We start from the raw sequence: 19,071 nt of genomic DNA, 5'->3' as shown, positions 1-19,071 counted from the left end.
TTGTGAGGCGACCCTCCTTGATGCGCCCACGCTATGTGTGATTGGCCACACAAGTGGCGGCATGGCGTGATGGACATCACACCCCTCTCGATACTAAACATGTGCACACCGCCTCCTCCCAATATTTAAACATGTGCACACGAAGATATAGTATCGATTATATATTTTTAATGGCATCAACGTTTCTAGATGTAAATATTCAATTAGTTGAAAAATATTTAAAACACCCACAAGATTAACGAATTACCGTGTCCAAGATATTTCGCTATTTTCTATTCCGTGGGTGGTCTTTTGTAGATTTTGGCCAAGTAATCTGGATGAACAACACAAAACTCTCAGCTGGCCATTTGGTTTATTCTTGTGGCAGAACCTACTAGCCAGTTACAAAACTCAAGGCGAAGGTCTACCATTTAAGAGTTTTTGCCTCACCCTACCTAGCTCAAAGCGAAGGTGGTGAAACTCCAACAGCGTCGAAAACCCCCACAGCCATCAACTTTCCCTACGCCACTCTAGCTCCCTCTGCCACCACTTAAGCAACGCTACCGCCCTGATTCCTTCTACCTCTCTTAATTTCCTTGTTTTCCCATGTCATCATCACTCAAACTGCTATAATGTTCTTTCCGTCATAGAAAATCAGTCATTTTGTATGATATACAAATTTATTTTCATGATGTAACACGATTGGGATAGGAGAAAGTATTATGTGAGTTGTGTTTTGATGAGATAAGTTGCTTGGTGTGCTAGGTTGCTTTGTTCTCTCAACTGATGGTTTATGAGCTGAAATAAAGGGACTTTAGTCCATATTTGTTTTAGTCTTAAATTTCTTTATTGTACTCATGGTTAGTTCTTCCTCTCTAATTTCATTGCCCTTTGTATTTCCATATTCTCTCTGATTCTAAACTTTAATTAGATTTGTTACAGGGATTTTTCCTTTTACCATTCCTTGCACCAACAAAACACTGAAATATTTAATCGTCTCTGGTTTCAACATGAGTTGTAAATTGTAACACTTTCTGTTGCTGTTGTGTCCTTAATGCTAGTGGCGTCTGGTTATGCTGCTGCCCGTGTGTTAATTTTGCATTTGTCAGTCTGCCTCCTGTTCCTCTTGTAAGCGTATGTCTTTATCGTGTTCCCTTTTTGTCTCGTGTCCCCTAATGCACGTGGCCTGCTGCTGTCCGTGTGTTCCCTCTCCGAGCATGTGCGCAGCATTGTACTGTGTTTGTATTGCTGTATGGAGAAAGCGCTCCTGTTCCTTGCGCTCCGATAGACTGGTGTACGAAATCTTCACCACGTGTTCCTCGTGCCATTCTCAACGAGCGATTTCATATTTATGTTTCCAAAATGTTAGTAGTATGAGAACATTTAATTTGTATTTATGTTTCCAAAATGTTATATAAGTATGAGAACATTTAATTTGTAGTACATTATTTCATTAATTATTGTTTTCTAGGCTACATACAAGATACAAACTCTGTTAGAAGCAGTGTACTTATGATTTCATCACCATAAAATTTATTTATCTTTTTCTCTATTAATTTTTTGTCACATCATCAAAGATCCTGACATGACACCCTATTTTGGGTGAACGAAACTTCCATTCAGAATGACCTCGTGCTTGAGTGTGACCTGTGTCGGGGGGCTCCATGACAGTATATCATCAGCGGCCAACGTTATCCAATCCGTTTTGGGTGCCCAGATTCCTCGCTACGAGGGCTCGCTCGAGCTAAAACCTCCTAGGCCCAATACAATGAGAGCCCAGAATCCCCCACTTTTTTCCTCGGTTCACACAGCCCAAGCCCAAATGAACGCACCCGCGCGCCAACAACCACGGCTAGCGCTGCCCAGCCCATCACAGAAGCACGCTGCTGCGGGCCCGCGGATCAGTGACCAGAGAGAACTCGGCGCCACGCTCTCCATCGCTATCCCCCTGTCCACCGCCGCGGCGCCGCCACAACTGGTTTGCGCCTCAGCTTCGGCGACCTGTTGCCGGCGACGGGGCACGGCAAGCCAGCCAACCAGCCATCCAGCTTTCCTGCTTGGGCCGAAGCTGAGACTCGTGGAGCGGAGGCCCGTCTACCTCGTCGTTTGGAGTAACCCTAGCGCGCATGTCGTCGCGGCTGTGCGTGAAGAACCTGCCCAAGGGCGCCGACGAGAGGCGCCTGCGGGAGGTGTTCTCGCGGAAGGGCGAGGTCACCGACGCCAAGGTCATCCGAACAAAGTAAGCAACCCGAGCACCGATTTTGTTTCGCAACCTTATTCCCTCCGCCTTACCTGCTAAGATTGGCTCTGCCACTTTTCCTACGAAAAAGTGAATCAAATGGTATCGTTTTTGCACAAAAGGATGCCAATTTTAACAGCTGCTTACACGCTTCTTGAAATGCCCAGCACTGATCTGGCTTTTATAACATTACCAAACGATAGTTCCAGTTTGTTACTTCTAGCGTAGCCGCGTAGGTTCTTAGTTTTTGTTAGGTCTGCACTGTTAAGAAGCTAAACCTGATTCGCACCATAGCCATGTGATGCTGCTTGGAGTTATTATGTTCCTAATCCAAAGAATTTGCATTAAACTGAAGCTCTTTTCTTTTGGACAGGGATGGTAAGAGTAGGCAGTTTGCATTTATTGGTTTCAGAACCAATGAAGATGCAGAGGAGGCCCTTAAGTATTTCAACAATACATACATCGACACTTGCAAGATCACCTGCGAGGTGCTTTAAACTTTTTCATTGTTTTTTCCAACTTTTTTACTCCTTGGTGTGGTGGTATCTGTTTGGTGAATTGTACATATGAGATTGAATGGCGGCAGTAGTGAGTTCAGACTTCAGAGACATACCTTACAGCTATAATGTTATTTGGCAGGTTGCCCGCAAGATCGGTGACCCTGATGCTCCTCGCCCTTGGAGCCGCCATTCTTTAAAGAAGCCTGAATACGGTAGTAAAGACAACACTGCTGCAGGGGCTATAGATGCACTGCCGAAAAGTTCCAAGGTCCAAGGAACATCCACTGATGTTAGAGGTTCTAAAGGCAGTGTAGGCAATGATCCCAAGTTACAAGAGTTCCTTGAAATTATGCAGCCCCGTTCTAAAGCAAAGATGTGGGCAAATGATACAACTGGTACTCTTGATGCTGCGGCAACAGATAGTGTGGTAGCTACTAAAGATTCTAAGAGACCTCAAAAGGATGTTCCGGCTTCTGAGAATGATGCATCTTCTGAAGATTCGTCTGATGAGGAAATGACAAATGATCCGTCTTCTGAAGATGCTTTGGAAGAGCAACAAACAGGGAGTAAACAAGACAATGATATGACAGATGCTGATTTCTTTAAGAGTAAAATCAAGAAAAATTGGTCAGATTCTGAATCAGATGATGAAGATTCTGGTGACCACTCAAACAGCAGCACTGATGATGAAAACTCATCTGATGAATCACAAGATGCAGATAAGCAGCTTGTGGATCTGAAGGGCAATCTGAACAAGAAAATCAATGTGGATAAGGACACCCCTGTGCAGCATACTGACTTACAAGAGATGGAAGACCCTGACAACAAAGAGAGTGAGGATCTTGACGGCAGACAAAAGGAAACTAAAATTCGTGAAGATAAATACAATGAAGATGAAGATGCTTCTTTAATTACTGATGAAAAGAAGTTGGCCCTGGAGACTGGCCGTCTATATATCTGCAATCTTCCATATGCAACCACGTATGTACTTGTTGCTTGGTCATGTTACCTTGGATTGGCGTTTTGTGCATTATATGCTTATATACATGATAAAATTGCATGTTTTATTTTTAAAAGAAACAATATTATTGCTTGTTTCAGTGAAGATGATTTGGTGGAGCTGTGCAGCCAGTATGGTGATGTTGAACAGGCCCATATTGTTGTCGATAAAACCACTAGGTTCTCAACCGGCAGAGGTTATGTGCTTTTTAACCTTCCAGATTCAGCAGTGAGGTACAAATTTAATATCTCCAGTGTAAAATAATCAACTTTTTCTGACTTTGTGACAGTTTAGCTTACAGGCAATTATTGTATCATCTGCTTTGGGATATTCATTGTGATTTACATTACTTGTCCTATTTTTTGTAATTTTATTATCCTACACGTAATTAATACTTGCTTCTAAATAATTCTAAGGAAGACATTTGATTAGACGGCAAAAACTGAATGATGTCTCACATTTCTCGCTCACTAGTTGCATATATCAAATTTGATGGTGATTGTTGTAGTCGGAAGGTGAGAGACACTGACAATCAGACTAATACACTTTTGTGAGGATCAGTGCATAGTTTAACTGTAAGACATTGTTTTAATACTGAGACATGTCTTTTTTCCTACGCTGACTGTTGTATGCTATACCTGTCTAATAATTAAGTTTTATTTTTGGCAGGGCACTTGATGAACTAGATAACTCAAGTTTTCAGGGCCGACTGTTACGTGTTAAGGCTGCTAAACCACTAAATAATAAGAAGTTGGAGTAAGAAAAGAAGTTTCCAATTGTGCTGTTTCTTTTGTCAGATTAGTTGCGCCCATAGTTTTTACTCATTTGCTATTGAATTGTCAAGGTCTACTCATGCAACTGTTGAGGTGAAAATGAATCTCAAGCAGCAAAAGTTAGAACAAAAGAAAGCTTCTGAAATCAGTGGAGATACGAGAGCTTGGAACATCTTTTATATGCGTCAAGATACTGTATGGTTCTATCCCAGCTTTTGTATTGCTTTACTGTTTTTTTTTGTCTCAATTCGTGCTAAAGATTGCGTGCTTCCTCTGATCCCAAATATAACATTGACTAGGTCTCTCATAGGAGACTGTGACTAATAATATGTATAACAAATAGAAAAAATATATATTATGAAATATTTTTTATGATGTCAACCTTGTGTTGTCAATCTCGACGAGTTTTTGGCTAGTGATTGTCAAAGCTAAAAAAATGTTACTTAGGTCAAAATGGATTCATATTTTAGATTGGATGTAGACATGTAGTTGATAGATATTGAATCACATGATGTTGTTGTCGAAGTATGTCTAACTGATTGAGCTCATTTCTTACTTGCTTAGGTTGCTGAAAACATTGCAAGGAAGAATGGTATCAGTAAGAGTCAATTACTTGATAGAGAAGCGGATGATCTTGCCACTCGTCTTGCTCTTGGTGAGGCATATGTCATTGGAGAGACGAAGAAATATCTATCTAGGTCTGGAGTTAATGTTGCTGCATTGGAAGAATTTGCTTCCAACAAAAACGAGAAGTCTAAAAGAAGCAACCATGTGATACTAGTTAAGAACTTGCCATTTAGTACTTCTGAGGAAGAACTTGCAGCAATGTTCCAGAAACATGGTAGTTTGGATAAAATCATTCTACCTCCTACCAGAGTATTGGCCTTGGTATGTCAATACATTCTTACGCTATCCAGCTGGTTGTAATCTATCACAACATATTATGTTTTTACCATACATGCATTTGTTAACTTTTGTCACTTTTCAAATGCCACCATGAGTGGCTATGTGCACACAATATGGCCTGTTGAGTTCATTTATTTATCTTGATTTAAATCTTCGGTGCGTCAGGTAATCTTTGTGGAAGCAACAGAGGCCCGACATGCATTCAAGAAGTTACTATATACAAGATACAAGTAAGTTTCTCGGTTTAGTTCATTGATTTCAGTGGATGTGTTCCAGCTTACAAACTGTAAGCTTGATTCCTTTTTTCCTCTATGAAGATGCACTAGCTCTAATTATTTTAGCATTTGGTTTATCTAGAGTGAATGTAGCATTTACTTTGTTGACTACTTAATTAATCTTATGATAAATCATTGTTATTAATGATTCTTTCTTATGTTTATGTTTATGATTCTTTCTTATGTTTATGTCGCCTTTTGTGATGAAGGGATACTCCTCTGTATTTGGAGTGGGCACCTGAGAACATTTTATCTCCTAGCTCAGCACCAGTAGATGATGATGAAAAAAATGTGATTGGTGAGCGTATTGTTACTAAAGCTATTATAGAGCAAAGTGTGGAAGGAGTAAGCGCTGAAGAGATTGATCCTGACAGGGTGGAGGTTTGAACCTTTCTCTAACTTCTTTTCATGAGGATAATTTTATGCCTGGGCCTCTTAACCCTTAACCATGCAGTGCTGGAGTTTTCTATAGCAACCTAAGCCTGCGCCTGTTTTTGCATATGAGTTGCTGCATTCCATGGCTACTTAAAACTATTTATTTTCTTATGGTTGGACATGCTTAAAAGATACTACCATTTTTTGCAGTCACGGTCTGTGTTTGTCAAGAATTTAAATTTCAAGACAACAGATGAGTCGTTGAGCCAGCATTTCAGTACAAAGATAAAGAGTGGCAGTCTTAAAAGTGTAAAGGTATGGATGTGTGCTTATAGACAACATATGCAATCTTGCAGCTTACTGTTTTAAGCTTTTTTTTTTGTCTGTCTTTAGGTGAAGAAGCATGTTAAGAATGGCAAGATAGTTTCGATGGGATTTGGATTCGTTGAATTTGACTCGGTTGAAACTGCAACCAGTGTGTGCAAGGATCTACAGGTAGCGCCCATCCCTCCCTCTCTTTTTTTTACCCCTTGTTTCACTCAAATATATGCTCATATAGATTTGCAGCATGCTAAATGTTCCATGTGTTCATAGGGAACGGTTCTGGATGGACATGCTTTGATCTTGCAACTGTGTCATGGGAAGAAAGATGGTCAAGCCGCAAAGAAGAATGGCAAAGATCAAAGTTCAACAAAACTTCTTGTGCGTAATGTAGCATTTGAAGCAACTGAAAAGGACTTGAGGCAGTTATTTAGTCCGTTTGGCCAGGTGAGCTTCTCTCTTGTTTGAATTTAGCTGAAATGCTTCATAGTTAATACCAACGATAGTTTCGTGGGAGTGAGATTAGTTTCTGTTATATGAACAGAAAATAATTGGTAGTTGCAAGTCAATAAGTGATTGGCTTTAATTTTCTTTTCTGAAACCACCTGATTTAAATTCATTAAATTTACAGATCAAAAGCCTCAGGTTGCCGATGAAGTTTGGAAGTCACAGAGGTTTCGCTTTTGTTGAATACGTCACAAAGCAAGAGGCACAGAATGCTCTGCAAGCCCTCGCAAGCACTCATCTCTATGGTCGACACCTGGTAATTGATCAACATGTCTCCTTAAGTCTTGCAACATAATTTAATTATGTAAAAACTTTTAATTCGAACTTTCCGTGCTCATTTCAGGTGATTGAACGGGCAAAGGAAGGAGAGACTCTTGAAGAACTGCGAGCAAGGACTGCGGCGCAGTTCGTGGACGAACACAGTGGTTTCCAGAGGATGTCCAAAAAGAGGAAACAGAGCAGCCTTGTGGATGAAGGCTCTGTTAAAATTTCAAGGATATTGGAGTAACGTTTTGAGGAAATATGCTGAAAATTTTGACTGCTTTGTGCGATGTTATCAATTAGTTACGGAAAATCTCATGTTCTCTTGCTTAGGTTGCTCAAAGTTAGTGCACTGTTGAATATTCGAGGGGGGAATCACTAGTTAAAGATCCTACAGCCTGAAAATGATCAAAATTACACTATAAGAGAAACACGATGAATGCAACTTACCGTTAAAAGATGCCTGTAAACCAGAAATACAAGGGAAGTCAAAATCAATTTTGAAACTACCTGATATAGATATGCTAGCTTATCATATGGATCACCAGCACATTTGTACAGCCTGTCGGTCTCCAGTAAATTTTGCTGGCAGGTACAATCTCAAATCTTAGACATCACTGAACAGATCCAGCACATGGTATCTCGTCTAGGTTTCTATCAGTACACGTGTATCACTCTCTGAAACCATAGCAGAATGTCCAATATCTGTGTAAACCGCTGTCATGTACATAGTAGCATCTTTATCTCCTCGTCTGGTAACATCTTCAAATCTCAAAACCTTTGCTTTTTGGGGCATTTCTGAGATCCGGCTTGTGCAACTGCGAGTGTTGAGAGAAGATCAAAAACCAAGTGTCGGAGGTGGATGAATTGATGAAACCTGCCAAGTACTTAGTGGCCAGAGCTCGCTATGCTGCATATTTTTCCTTCTTCTGCTGGATAGAAGTGTGAAGCTGAAGATGTTATGACATGGTACCTGGCTACGCTTGCTGGGTCTCCTGCGTCCTCAGCGGCTGGTTCTCGTTGTGCTGGCTGTCCAGGGGCATGTACTGCGCCATGATCGCCATGATCTCCGAGTCCATGTACCGCTGCAGCACGAGACACAAAGGGCATCCACGGTCAGGAACCAAAGGTTGTTTCAGTGCGTCCACCAGAAACAAAGAACCTCTGTGTTCTGCCTGATTTGATTGCCTAAAGAGATTGCTGAATTCATACCCTGAGCCTGTACTTGTAGAACACGTATCCGGCGACGCCGGCGCCGGCGAGGCACGACACGACCAGGGCGGTGACGAGCCACCCGAACGAAGACATGTTCTTGGCTGCACGTTTCGACGGCAAAGGGGCTGAATCTTAAGCAACAACACCACGAGGAGGAGCAGAGGAGAAGCTATGGCAAGAATTGAAACTTTGAAAGGTACTTGGGGACTCACCAATGCAGGTGTCTTCACTCTTGATGTACATCTGGCCGCCGTTGCACTTGCAGTCGAATCCTCCCCAGTTGTTCTTGCACGAGCAGTGCGGGCAGGAGCACGCCAGCTTCTCGCTGCACTCGTCGACGTCTGGAACGGCATCAGAAATGAGTCAGCAAGGAAGGCTCAGGCCCAGCAATGGAGGAAACAGAGCAAGGTGAAGTAAATACCTTGGCAATGGAAGCCGTCGCCCTTGAACCCTGGCGGGCACCTGCATCCGCTCAAATCTGAACCCTGCAGACGCAACGCCAGAAACTTCAGTGACCAATGCTTCAGGCCTGAAGATCACATCACATCCGAAGCAGTATATATGAAAGCAGTGTGCTATTTCGTCATCGGATTACCGAGCAAGCAGAGAAGGTCTTGCCATCTCTCGTCTCCGTCCAGCACCCGCCGTTGTCCATGGCGCACCGGGCCGGCCCGACGGCTGGTGATGCAGTGGATGTCAGGTCAGAAATCCATTCAAATTCAGTGCCAGAGCGAAACGCTTGCACGACGAGAGAAGGGGAACCATTGCCACTGATGGTACCTTTGCAGTCGGTGTACCCGTCTCCTTGGTACTGAATTCCATCCACTACAGGGCACTCGCAAATCCTCCCTCTGTAGGTGTCCTGCTTCCGGCACCCGATCGGTCAGTAGGCAGTTGGCACCTGAAGCGTTGTGCACTTGAAAGAACTTGTTGGAGATGGATGGGTACCTTGCAGGCCGTGATGTTGGTCTTCTCGTCGCGCCAGCAGCCGCCATTGTTGTCGAGGCACTCGTCGGTCTCCATGTCTGAAGGAAATTGCAGAGGTGAATTCCCCGATTAGCATTGAACTGAAGCGATTGATCAGGCATGAATGATTTCATCCGTGGAGGCTGCGAACCTGGTGTCAGGCAGACGTGAGGCTCGGTGGACTCCTTGAACCCAGCACAGATCGCTTTGAGAACCGCAGTGCTCTCCAATTTGCCTGGAATGCCAAATTGTTCAGAGAAAAGCAACTACATCTCTTTGAAATTCCAAGTTTTGCTGGCATTGGAAGACTTGCCGATAGTCGATACCTCGATACTGCACATTGTTGATCACCAGCGTCGGCAAGATGGTCACGTCCCCTCGAGTTCCATGCCCGACCTACAAGAATCGGAATCTAAGCAAACTGGGTTCTTGCAAAATAATTGAGTAAATTGCAACCAAGAACACGCCATTCCCGAAATGGACTCTTGTCTGTCAGAAATCAGAATCAGCATGTCAGACAGACAACCTGAACAATCTGCTCCGTCTTGAGCACTTCGTTCTCGGCGTCGGCCTCAGGATCCCCCATGCACTTGTCGATCATGTCCACCGGCAACCCTGCAAACCCAAACCAAAGTTAGCACGAGGGGAGCAGAGCACACCATTGCAGAAACCAAAAGCCGGGCGCGCACCGAGCGACCGGACGACGCCCTCGGCGCAGGTCTTGGAGTACTTGTTCTCCTTCATGGAGCACCGGAGGTGGTAGTCGGCGACGTAGTCCCACCACACCCACGGCCGGCCGGTGGCGTTGGCGGCGCGGTGCACGCAGAGCTGCCTCAGGTTCTCCACCACCACGTCCTTCCCGTCGTAGCCGGCGCCGAGGTCCCCCTCCGGGTCCGGCGCGCAGTACCGGCCCCGGTTCACGCACTGCGCCTTGCATTGCGGCGTGTCCAAGAAAGCCTCCGGGCAGAACCAGGTGATGTAGTGCGGGGTGAAGGCCGCGTAGCCGCCCTTCTCCAGCAGCTGCGCGTGGCCCCGGAACGCGCGCACGAACGCCGCCTGCTCGTCGCACCGGGGCCCGCACTCGTCGTTGCTGTTGGTCCAGAACTCGTACTCCACGCGCTCGTCGGGGTGCGGCATCGACTCGCGCCAGTCCAGCCGCACCACCACCTCCTCGGACTTGGCGGCGGCGGCGGCGCGGCGGAGGGCGACGCCAAAGCGCTTGGTGACGAGCGCGGAGGGCACGGTGATGTTGGCGAGGAACGCCATGTCGGGGGTCTCGTCCTCGGGGGAGTCCATGGTCAGCAGCGGCTCATCGGCGGCGTCCGCCACCAGGACCGCCGCCGCGCCGGCCAGCTGCGCGTTCCACGTCTTGAGCGCGAAGTAGCAGCCGCCGCGGTCCACGAGGAGGACCACGGGGCGGCCCGACGGGGACCGGAACTTCTTGTCGCCGAACGGGCCGCAGCCCGTGGCGAGCTTCGGGTCCTCCGGGTACATCACCACGCCGGTCAGCGTGCCGCCGTACTCCGGGACGCCGTAGTTGGCGATCGCGGCCTCGTGGTGCCCGCGCAGCGAGCGAGGGGACAGCACCGTGACGCTGTTCTTCTCGACGATGAACCGCGCCGACGCCAGGCTCGCCATGGACACTGCCAGCCATGCCCACGCCGCGGCGGCGAGCCTCGTCCTCTCGTGGCCGTGGACCTGGAGCGCCATTGCCGCGTCTCTTTGGGCCCTCACCGTATTACGTGTTGGTTTGGCAGGTTTTGTAGCAGTTCGTTGAAGGCGGAGACTTGGTGGAGACGACATGGAAGGTAGAGGAGGAAGAGAGGGAGGAGACCAACTGAAAATTCTGGTTCCTATTGGAATATTTGAGATATATATTTTTTTCTTCATGAAATAACAAATTATTTGGCAATTTGCGCATAAAGTCGTAATCTAAAACCTGGACTCGTAAAAGGTTGAAACATTCTATGCTGTCGCTGTACATTGCCTTGCGTTGACCTCTAAAGGCTTGTCAAGTCTTCCGAATTTTTTTTCTCGCACACAAAAAAAGGGTTTCCTCTCGCAATAACACAAGAAAAAGGGCGTAAGGAATGGCATCGCTTGCATTGCACAGCATGCTACGATAATCATGCCTTGCTGATCCATTTTCCGGTTTGTTTGGACAGTTCTTTGGTGCTCCATTCGTGGTCACACTGACATCGGAGAGTTGCAACTAAACAAACCAGAAAAACCTCCTGGTTGGGGTCAGTCAGCGGGTGGGGATAATGATGGCAACTGGGCGTGTAGGCTAAACTAGATGCGCAGAGACAGTTTCAAATGAAGACCGGCGCAAAAAGCTTACTCATATGCCAGACCACAGCTCCAAGAACATAAGGGAATATATGCAGAGAACAGTGAACATCAATTCTTGAAACATGCTACACAAAATTCTGTCCAAAATTCGTCCACCGTTCCATGATGTTAGCGAAGGGGAAGTCAACTACTACTATTTTGTTTCACGAACAAGATGCCCACATGAGTACGTGAGCGCCAGTGGATAGATTATTTTGATCCGTTCCTTATGCAAACTAAGTCATATGAATGATTGCACAAGACAGTTCATGTGTATCCCAACCGCTGAACATTTTGTTCGAAATATCATAAAATGGGCGATCAAACCTGATTCTTTAACATTTTAGTAGGTTCTTGGGCAATAGACTTGGAAAATGGGCTCAATAGCTTGTGCGAAGTTACTGACAGTAAACATGAGGTGCAAGGCAAGCAGGTGAAACTGTACTAAAAGATGAAAGACAACAGTAGACATTAGAATCACAGGACCATCTTCTCTTCAAAAACGTTATCAGTCTAGATGTTCACTTGTTCAACCATGATCAATTCTACCAGCTTTTGGCAATGAGCCTTAGCACAAAGCCATGTGAAATCAAACACAACCTGCGCAATTTGATTACTTGGAATTCATAGCCACAAGGTATACTCATTTCAACATATAAGTAGCCACCCAAGGATGGATGGTTAGCACTTTAGGTGCTCGTCACTACCACTACAAGCGTTGTTCGAACTGACAACAAAACTGCATGGTTCACAAGATAAAAGGCTTTTACGGCCCTACTTCTTAAAAGAAAACTTGCCCTTCTTCCTAGCTTTTCTCTTGTCTTTCTTGATCTTCAAATGAAGCTGTACCTTCTTCTTGCTAATGCTGCCAAGCGGCTTCAACAAGGATTTCGACCTGCTGTTTCCTCCATCAGACATCTCCACATCTTTATTTAAGAGAAGAGAAACAAAACGAGCGTCAGCTAAAGAAGTACAAAATTAGGAGCAAGTGAAATTAGAAATTGTACAGGAAGAAATAACAGGATGTACAAGGGGGTACATCTACTAAATGTCTGTTAGATTAGGTGCGCCTAAGTTGACCAAAGATACATTGGCAAGCACTCATACTCGGTAACAGACTTTTAAGAAGCTGCTTCACCCATTTTATAACGATTGGTGTTTTTTTATCACCAACCTCATGATATACATAAACTTATGACAGCTTAGCCACAGTTCTTCACATTTAGACCAACTCCACCCAATCCAAAGTTTCCAAACCCAGATGATGCTAATCAAATGGATATACAGTGAGGATACTGGTAAGTGGTGTAATATAATTTCAAACATATGTACAGTAAGGACAGAATTTGTGCATGCGGGCACGCAATTCACAAATGTATAATAAATTTTGATTCTAGGAAGCAATTATCAACTCATTTCTCTCCCACCTAAATGACTTCTCATTGTTACTCCATGCTAATCCGGGTAGCTTAACTCACTATAACTTGGGATCAAATCAACGGTTCCTACACTCAGAAAATAGAAACTAGTATAAAAGCAGCACTGGACAACAAAATCTGCAGAACACACCTTATTGATAATTTCTGCAAACCCCAGTGGGCATCTACATCCGAGCAGTATAAAGATACAGTATTCTAGTAGCAGACAAAGGCGTATAGAAATTCCACTTTGCCCCAGAAATAACACGAAGCAATTCACGCCTGATAAACCAGAGAAGTTATAAAGGGCTCACCCATGGCCGAGGCCGAGTTGTCGGCGCGGGAGCTGCCGGCATCCTGGGACGGCGGGGGGCCGCGGACTGGGAGCGGGGGAGCTTCAAGGGCAGCGGCCTGCGCGGCGAGCTTGGCGGCCTCCTTCTTGTCGTAGAAGGGCTCGGCAATCTCCCGCCGCAGCGTCCGCAGCCGCTTCTCCCGCTTGGATCGCAGCGACTTCGCCATCTCTCCCGCCGCCGCAACAGAGCGAGGCTAGGGTTTGTGGGAGTCGGCGAAGCGAAGGAAGAGGGGGAGGAAGCTGGCCTTGCTTGGGTTTTGTATGGCAAGGGCCGAAGGGGTTGTCCTCTGAACATGGGCCGGGCTTTTAGATTTGAACGCATGGGCTGGTCTTATGTTTTTTTTTTTGAGAGAGAGAATGGGTTGGGCTTAATGGGAGTTGATCATGTCAAGTTAGACCCAGCACAAATTTTCGGTTTAGATTATGGCCTACAATTTATACATTGAGTGCCTGGAAAAGGCATTGAATTTGGCCTGTAGGAGTGCACCAGCTGCCAGTGACCAGTAACAGTAATCAGTTTGCAGATGGCCACAGCATCCGGTCAAGCATGTGTTCGTCATTTCAATCTCAGATTGCAGTCTGCCAGGACAGCAAGTGACATAATGCACTGCAGAGATACTCCTTGATTCAGCAGGTGAAATTGTGAAAACCGGATATATAAGAATTTGCAGTCGATGAGTTATATGCTGGAAGTAAAACCACGGGTAAGCAATTGAAGAAATGATTCTGAAGTCCCGAAGCAACAAACTAATTGAATCGGATGAGTAAGGGATATTTCGCAGCAGTCCACTCTAAAAAAGAAATAGCTTTACTACACTAACTTCATAAAATTTACTACCAAACACGTTCATCTCCACAACCTCCCGCTAAAAAACGTGAAGCTGGAATCGTATCCGTATTTTTCCATGCATATTTTTCCATCCATATTTTTCCGAAATATCTCAGGAGATGTTCCGAAAACACCGGAAACCTCCACGTAAACCTTCACGTACCATTACCGCCGATTACACAAGTTCGCTTCTATTCTCCCGAACCCCGCTCCGACCTCCTCTTCCTCGTCGCGCCGCACTCCAACCAGCTACAGGGAGGGCGCCGCCGTCGGCCATGGACGGCGCCGGAGGACCTCCGTCGGGCCGCCACCCCCAAAATCGACACAGCCCGCCGAGTTTGCGCCGCCCCTGCCCCCTGCGACGGCGCCGCCCTGCCCCCTGCGGTGCCGGGGAGCGCCGCCCCCGCTCCTGCAACGGCGCAGCTGGCTGCGGGGTCGCCGGCCACAGGGGCGCCGCGCCGCTGGCCGCGGGATCGACGGCCACGGGGCCGCGCGCCGCCACGCCGCTGCAGCTGGCCGCGGGATCGACGGCCACGCGCCGCCCCTGCTGCCAGTCCCCAGGGCCCAGGATGCACCTCCGCTGGCCGCTCCTCCTTCCCTGCCGTGCGCCTGCTCCAGCTGTTCCTTCCCATGCCGGCAACGGAGAGAGATGAGGAGAAATAAAGTGACACTGACATGCGGGCCCAATTTGTAAGGGCATAACAGACTTTCACAACAAGGCCTCCTGTTTTCAGAACTAGTAGATCACTAGATCCGGCTTATTGCTAAACATGTGGACGGAGGAGTTGCCAAACACCCCCTAACAATCTTTTCAGTGAAAACGGACGAGTTGCCAAAAGTAACACAAAATGCTTCTGAAAACCTGTACTGGCTGACCCACACAAACAAGTTTGCGACACCGAGAGATGGGGAACACTCAAGATCATGCTGTCTCAACTCTCAAACTATTATTTTTCAAAGTATCCTGTGTAAATCTTGGTACATTCTTGCATAAGCTAATCGGAACAACTTATTACGTGAGCATCATCCAATACAGAAAACTTCTCAAACTGATCACAGTATGGCGCATCATCATACACCACATCACCTGATCACCAATAAAGAAACATGCGCCAAATTAGGCTACTAAGCTCACCAAACCGTACGAGTACGTAGCCATCACCACACTAGAGCTTTCAGGCGACCTGCAGCGCGCTCCCGATCGCGGCGCGGAGGCTCTCGATCTCGTCCTTGGGCAGCACCGCGGTGACGAGGCGGCCGCGGCCGTCGGCGTCGGGCTGCACCAGCACCGCGCCCTCCTCGCCGACGCCGTCCATGCCGTACTCCACGTGGACCGGCCGCTGCCCCTTGATCTCCAGCCCGTACACGTCCACCCGCTCCATGTCCACGAGCGTCAGGTGGGCGCCGCCGTACACGAGGACGTCCCCCGGGAACGCCGCCACCGCGGCGGTCTCGTCGACCACGCCCTTGGCCAGCAGCGCCGCCAGCTCGGCCACGTCCGTCTTCGCCGGCGACGACCCGGACGCCTCCACGTACCCGACCTTCATCTCGTTCGCCAGGGCTCTGCCGCTCCGGGCGGCCGCGTCGGTCTTGACCACGGTCACGGTCTGCGTGCCGCCCCTGATCCTCGCCACCGCCTGCCACAGCAGCGCCGAGACGAGCTCGAAGGTGCCCGCCGCCGCGGCGTGGCGCCCCTGCTGCTGCTCGAGCTTCTTGAGCGTTGCCTCCGTGACGTGGAAGGAGTAGCACGCCATGTCGCGCCCCGCGGGGACCAGCCAATGGTCCTCGATGGGCCCGACCTGCTTGACGGAGCGCGGCGCGGCGGCGCCGGCGGGGGACTGGCCCTGCAGCGGCTTGTTCTCCGGGGTGAGGACGGTGGCTTCCGGCTTCTTGCCGCTCAGGATCTGCGCCCACTTGTTGAAGCAGGTCGCGGCCGATTGCACGTCGCCGATGAGGTGCGCCCAGCTGAAGCCGAGCGCCAGCCCGCCGCATTTGAAGTTTGTGATCTGCGAGCCAAGCAACCATTGTTACTCCATTTTACCACCTACTATTTGGGAGCCGACAAAGATTAACGTTTGCGCAACAACAGAGCAACTTGTAAAACAGGGCCAAGTCATCAGCAAGTTTCTAAAATTTACAGAAAAAAGATTTCGAAACAGAGAATGAGGGCAGTAAAATAGTACTATTAATTTGAAAATAGTTTGCACTTGTGAGTTCATACATATGTTATTAGGTGTATCTGGCTAAGCAAGCGAGACGATCATGCAAAGCAGTGGTCCTAATCATTTGGCGGTTCATAATGCGCCACCGGCCTGGACGGGGATCCATTTTGATTGCATAAAATCAAAACTCTTTAATGATCATTATGCAGGCTGTTTAGTGCTGGTGCATCCATGCACGCTTAGGTTTGCTGTCGAGTGGTGAAGGACTTTCACTGATGAAGTACATGCACGATCAACCTGATTGAACTCTCGATATTTCAGTCGATGGGCTTCAAGTTTATTTTATTTCAGATGTTGTACAGTGAATCTACGGCGGATTGATGGCAGGGCTGGGATCTATGGTGTTATGAGAACTGACTACTCAGCAGGGCTGCTACAGGAGGAAATGCTGAGCCTGACAAGTTACTGTTCTTTGCTTCAGCAGAGTTAGACAAGGTGCAGTTAATAGTACTGATCTATTGCCATCTCCTGATCGAATTTATGGAGTAGTATTTGCAAGAACAAGTTTGGCGTATGACAGATTGACAGTTCGGCGCTTAACTAGCCTGTTCTTCAAGAACAGAAGTCTTTCTTCCAATCTTCCTTCCAAAACTCGTGATGAATAGGCGCCCTTAAAACCGCCGCCACCTGCTTGGCGTGAGCCGCCGTCTACCGGAACCCAAGAACGCCCTGGCCAAGCGGCCGTTTCAACCACACCAGCGGCAGATGAATGGCACCGGCGGTCCGTACGTCCACCGCCCCCGCGCAGCAATTACTCGTGCGGCTCCGGCAATCTCACGGGCGCCACCGCGCACCTGCCGATCGATGGGACGGAAAGGGTTCCCATGTTTGGCCAATTGACACGAAGCAGCATTAAGTCAGGGTTTCTTTTCTGTCCTGTTCCATTTCTTATTTGATTCTTTGCTAGTAATTGAACAGATTCAGAGAAACAGTCTCGCCTGAATTTAGTGGTGACAGCCGGGCCAACAAACCGTTCGTCGTTCGATACAATAGCATGATGTGGGGTCGCAGTCACCAGCTAGACGTGGCCACTAGGAGTATAAATGTTTGATGGTTAACAGGTACGGCCGCACACAATTAAAAGCTTGCTCAACTGCAAGCGACCATGCTGAAAGCTACATGCATGAACAGGCGTTGCCAGGGACCAGTCATACCCAAAATCCGACCAAATCTCCGGTTCCGACAGTTGCCTCACTGATTGCTCAAATTTAGAACATTTTTCACGCTCCCTACGAACTACTCCGGTAGTTGGGTCGCTGATTTCATGATTTACTAGCAAGAAGCAACTACGGACCATGGTAACGAGAGAGAAGGATCGAAGGATGGCACGAGAGAAGAGAGGAGGTATTAAGTACCTGGACGTAGAGCAGCGGCGAGAAGAAGAGCTCCGGGCCGAGGACCTTGTCGTAGCAGAGCTGCCTGAGGCGGTCGGGCGCGTCGTCGCGGAGCCAGTCGGCCATGTCGCGGTCACACTTGGCCTCCACGATGCGGACGCCGCAGTCATTGCACTTGATGTAGGGGCGGCGACCCGCGGCGTCGTCGTCGGCGCGGCGGACGCGGCCGGCGACGGGGAAGTAGTCGTCGAGCCAGGGGAACATGGGGTCCTTGAGCACCTTGGTGGTGATGCCGCGCGCCACGTCCCCGGCCGGGTAGTAGTACACCCCGCGCAGGTAGTGCAGCTTGAAGGCGAGGTCGGCGTCCGCCAGCGCGTAGTCCACCTCCCCCGTCACCGAGCTCGGCACCACCGTCGACAGCCGGTGCCCGTGCACCGCGCCCGGCGCCACCTCCTCCTCCTGCTCGAACACCATGTCGTTACTTGGGTGGCGGGGATGAAGCGGGTTGCCTTGCCGGGTGAGTTGGGGGTGGTCTGGGAGCGAGCTGGGCTTGCTACTGGCTAGCGGCGGTGCACGGCCGTGGATGATATATAGCGCGACGAGGGGTGTTGGAGGTGCCGGGCCGCGGTTGGGGTGGCGGTGGGGCACGGGCACGGGTGGCGGTTTTAATTTCGGGAGCGAGTTGGTTGGGAGCTGAGCACCCAACAGCGCGGATGGCTGACGGGGAGAGGCGGGCGGACGCGACGCGAGACGAGTAGATGACGACGGCTCCGGCGGACTTGACCCTTTCGGTTGGAGACGGCGAGGAGACGCACGCAAAACCTTGCGGTTCCCTTGAGATTTTGGGCCGATCGGCATGGCCCCCGCGCGCCGGAACTGCCCCCGCGCGCCATCGCGGCCCCGGGATTGTACGACGGTCGACGGGTTCACCGTTCACGGTTGGCCGGAGTGGTGGCGGGGCATGCTTTTCTCGATGCGCGAACAGTGCGTGTGCTTTGTCAGAAACAGTGATGTTTATCCTCTTACTACTAATGTGACAACGTACGCCGCTTCAGTACTGGCCATTTTGTAGCCCGGCCCACCGAGAGGCCCGTTGGTTCGCTCATTGGTCAGGAACTGGGGGTGATTCTGTAAGTTTACCTGGTACGTTTCGAGCCTTGAGAACAGCTACCGTGGTTCCACTCTAATGCACGCCTCTGCACCGCAAAAGTTGATTAACAGTGAGTGGACGGTACATTTTCGGTGGCTGAGATCTGCTGCGAGCCAAC

The 19,071-nt window shown here is 48.4% G+C and overlaps 4 protein-coding genes across 4 annotated transcripts; 1 reads left to right on the top strand and 3 right to left on the bottom strand.

Moving 5' to 3' along the window:
- Positions 1–1,898: 1,898 nt before the first annotated feature.
- On the top strand, positions 1,899–7,501 carry LOC101770780 (multiple RNA-binding domain-containing protein 1). Its single transcript, XM_004976717.4, has 14 exons — positions 1,899–2,218; positions 2,592–2,706; positions 2,858–3,699; positions 3,820–3,951; positions 4,388–4,474; positions 4,563–4,686; positions 5,056–5,379; positions 5,563–5,627; positions 5,882–6,053; positions 6,258–6,362; positions 6,441–6,542; positions 6,642–6,815; positions 7,000–7,131; positions 7,219–7,501. The coding sequence occupies exons 1-14, from the start codon at positions 2,106–2,108 to the stop codon at positions 7,381–7,383; spliced, it is 2,652 nt and encodes an 883-aa protein (XP_004976774.1). The 5' UTR covers positions 1,899–2,105; the 3' UTR covers positions 7,384–7,501.
- Positions 7,502–7,613: 112 nt separating this feature from the next.
- On the bottom strand, positions 7,614–11,157 carry LOC101771164 (vacuolar-sorting receptor 7). Its single transcript, XM_004976718.3, has 12 exons — positions 10,007–11,157; positions 9,844–9,932; positions 9,644–9,713; positions 9,469–9,552; positions 9,300–9,376; positions 9,132–9,213; positions 8,947–9,029; positions 8,773–8,836; positions 8,564–8,692; positions 8,349–8,452; positions 8,110–8,221; positions 7,614–7,954 (listed from the first exon to the last, which is right to left on the bottom strand). Exons 1-11 carry the CDS (start codon positions 11,118–11,120, stop codon positions 8,114–8,116), a joined length of 2,004 nt encoding a protein of 667 aa, XP_004976775.2. The 5' UTR covers positions 11,121–11,157; the 3' UTR covers positions 7,614–7,954; positions 8,110–8,113.
- A 1,075-nt stretch (positions 11,158–12,232) lies between these two features.
- On the bottom strand, positions 12,233–13,656 carry LOC101770368. The gene is made up of 2 exons (XM_004976716.3): positions 13,381–13,656; positions 12,233–12,574 (listed from the first exon to the last, which is right to left on the bottom strand). The coding sequence occupies exons 1-2, from the start codon at positions 13,583–13,585 to the stop codon at positions 12,423–12,425; spliced, it is 357 nt and encodes a 118-aa protein (XP_004976773.1). The 5' UTR covers positions 13,586–13,656; the 3' UTR covers positions 12,233–12,422.
- Positions 13,657–15,171: 1,515 nt separating this feature from the next.
- On the bottom strand, positions 15,172–18,397 carry LOC101769960 (protein ECERIFERUM 26-like). The gene is made up of 2 exons (XM_004976715.3): positions 17,825–18,397; positions 15,172–16,253 (listed from the first exon to the last, which is right to left on the bottom strand). Exons 1-2 carry the CDS (start codon positions 18,275–18,277, stop codon positions 15,423–15,425), a joined length of 1,284 nt encoding a protein of 427 aa, XP_004976772.1. The 5' UTR covers positions 18,278–18,397; the 3' UTR covers positions 15,172–15,422.
- Positions 18,398–19,071: the final 674 nt, after the last annotated feature.

Source organism: Setaria italica, chromosome VII, assembly GCF_000263155.2.
Source record: "Setaria italica strain Yugu1 chromosome VII, Setaria_italica_v2.0, whole genome shotgun sequence".
NCBI classification, from domain to species: Eukaryota; Viridiplantae; Streptophyta; class Magnoliopsida; order Poales; family Poaceae; genus Setaria; species Setaria italica.
This window is presented reverse-complemented; position numbering and strand designations above follow the sequence as displayed.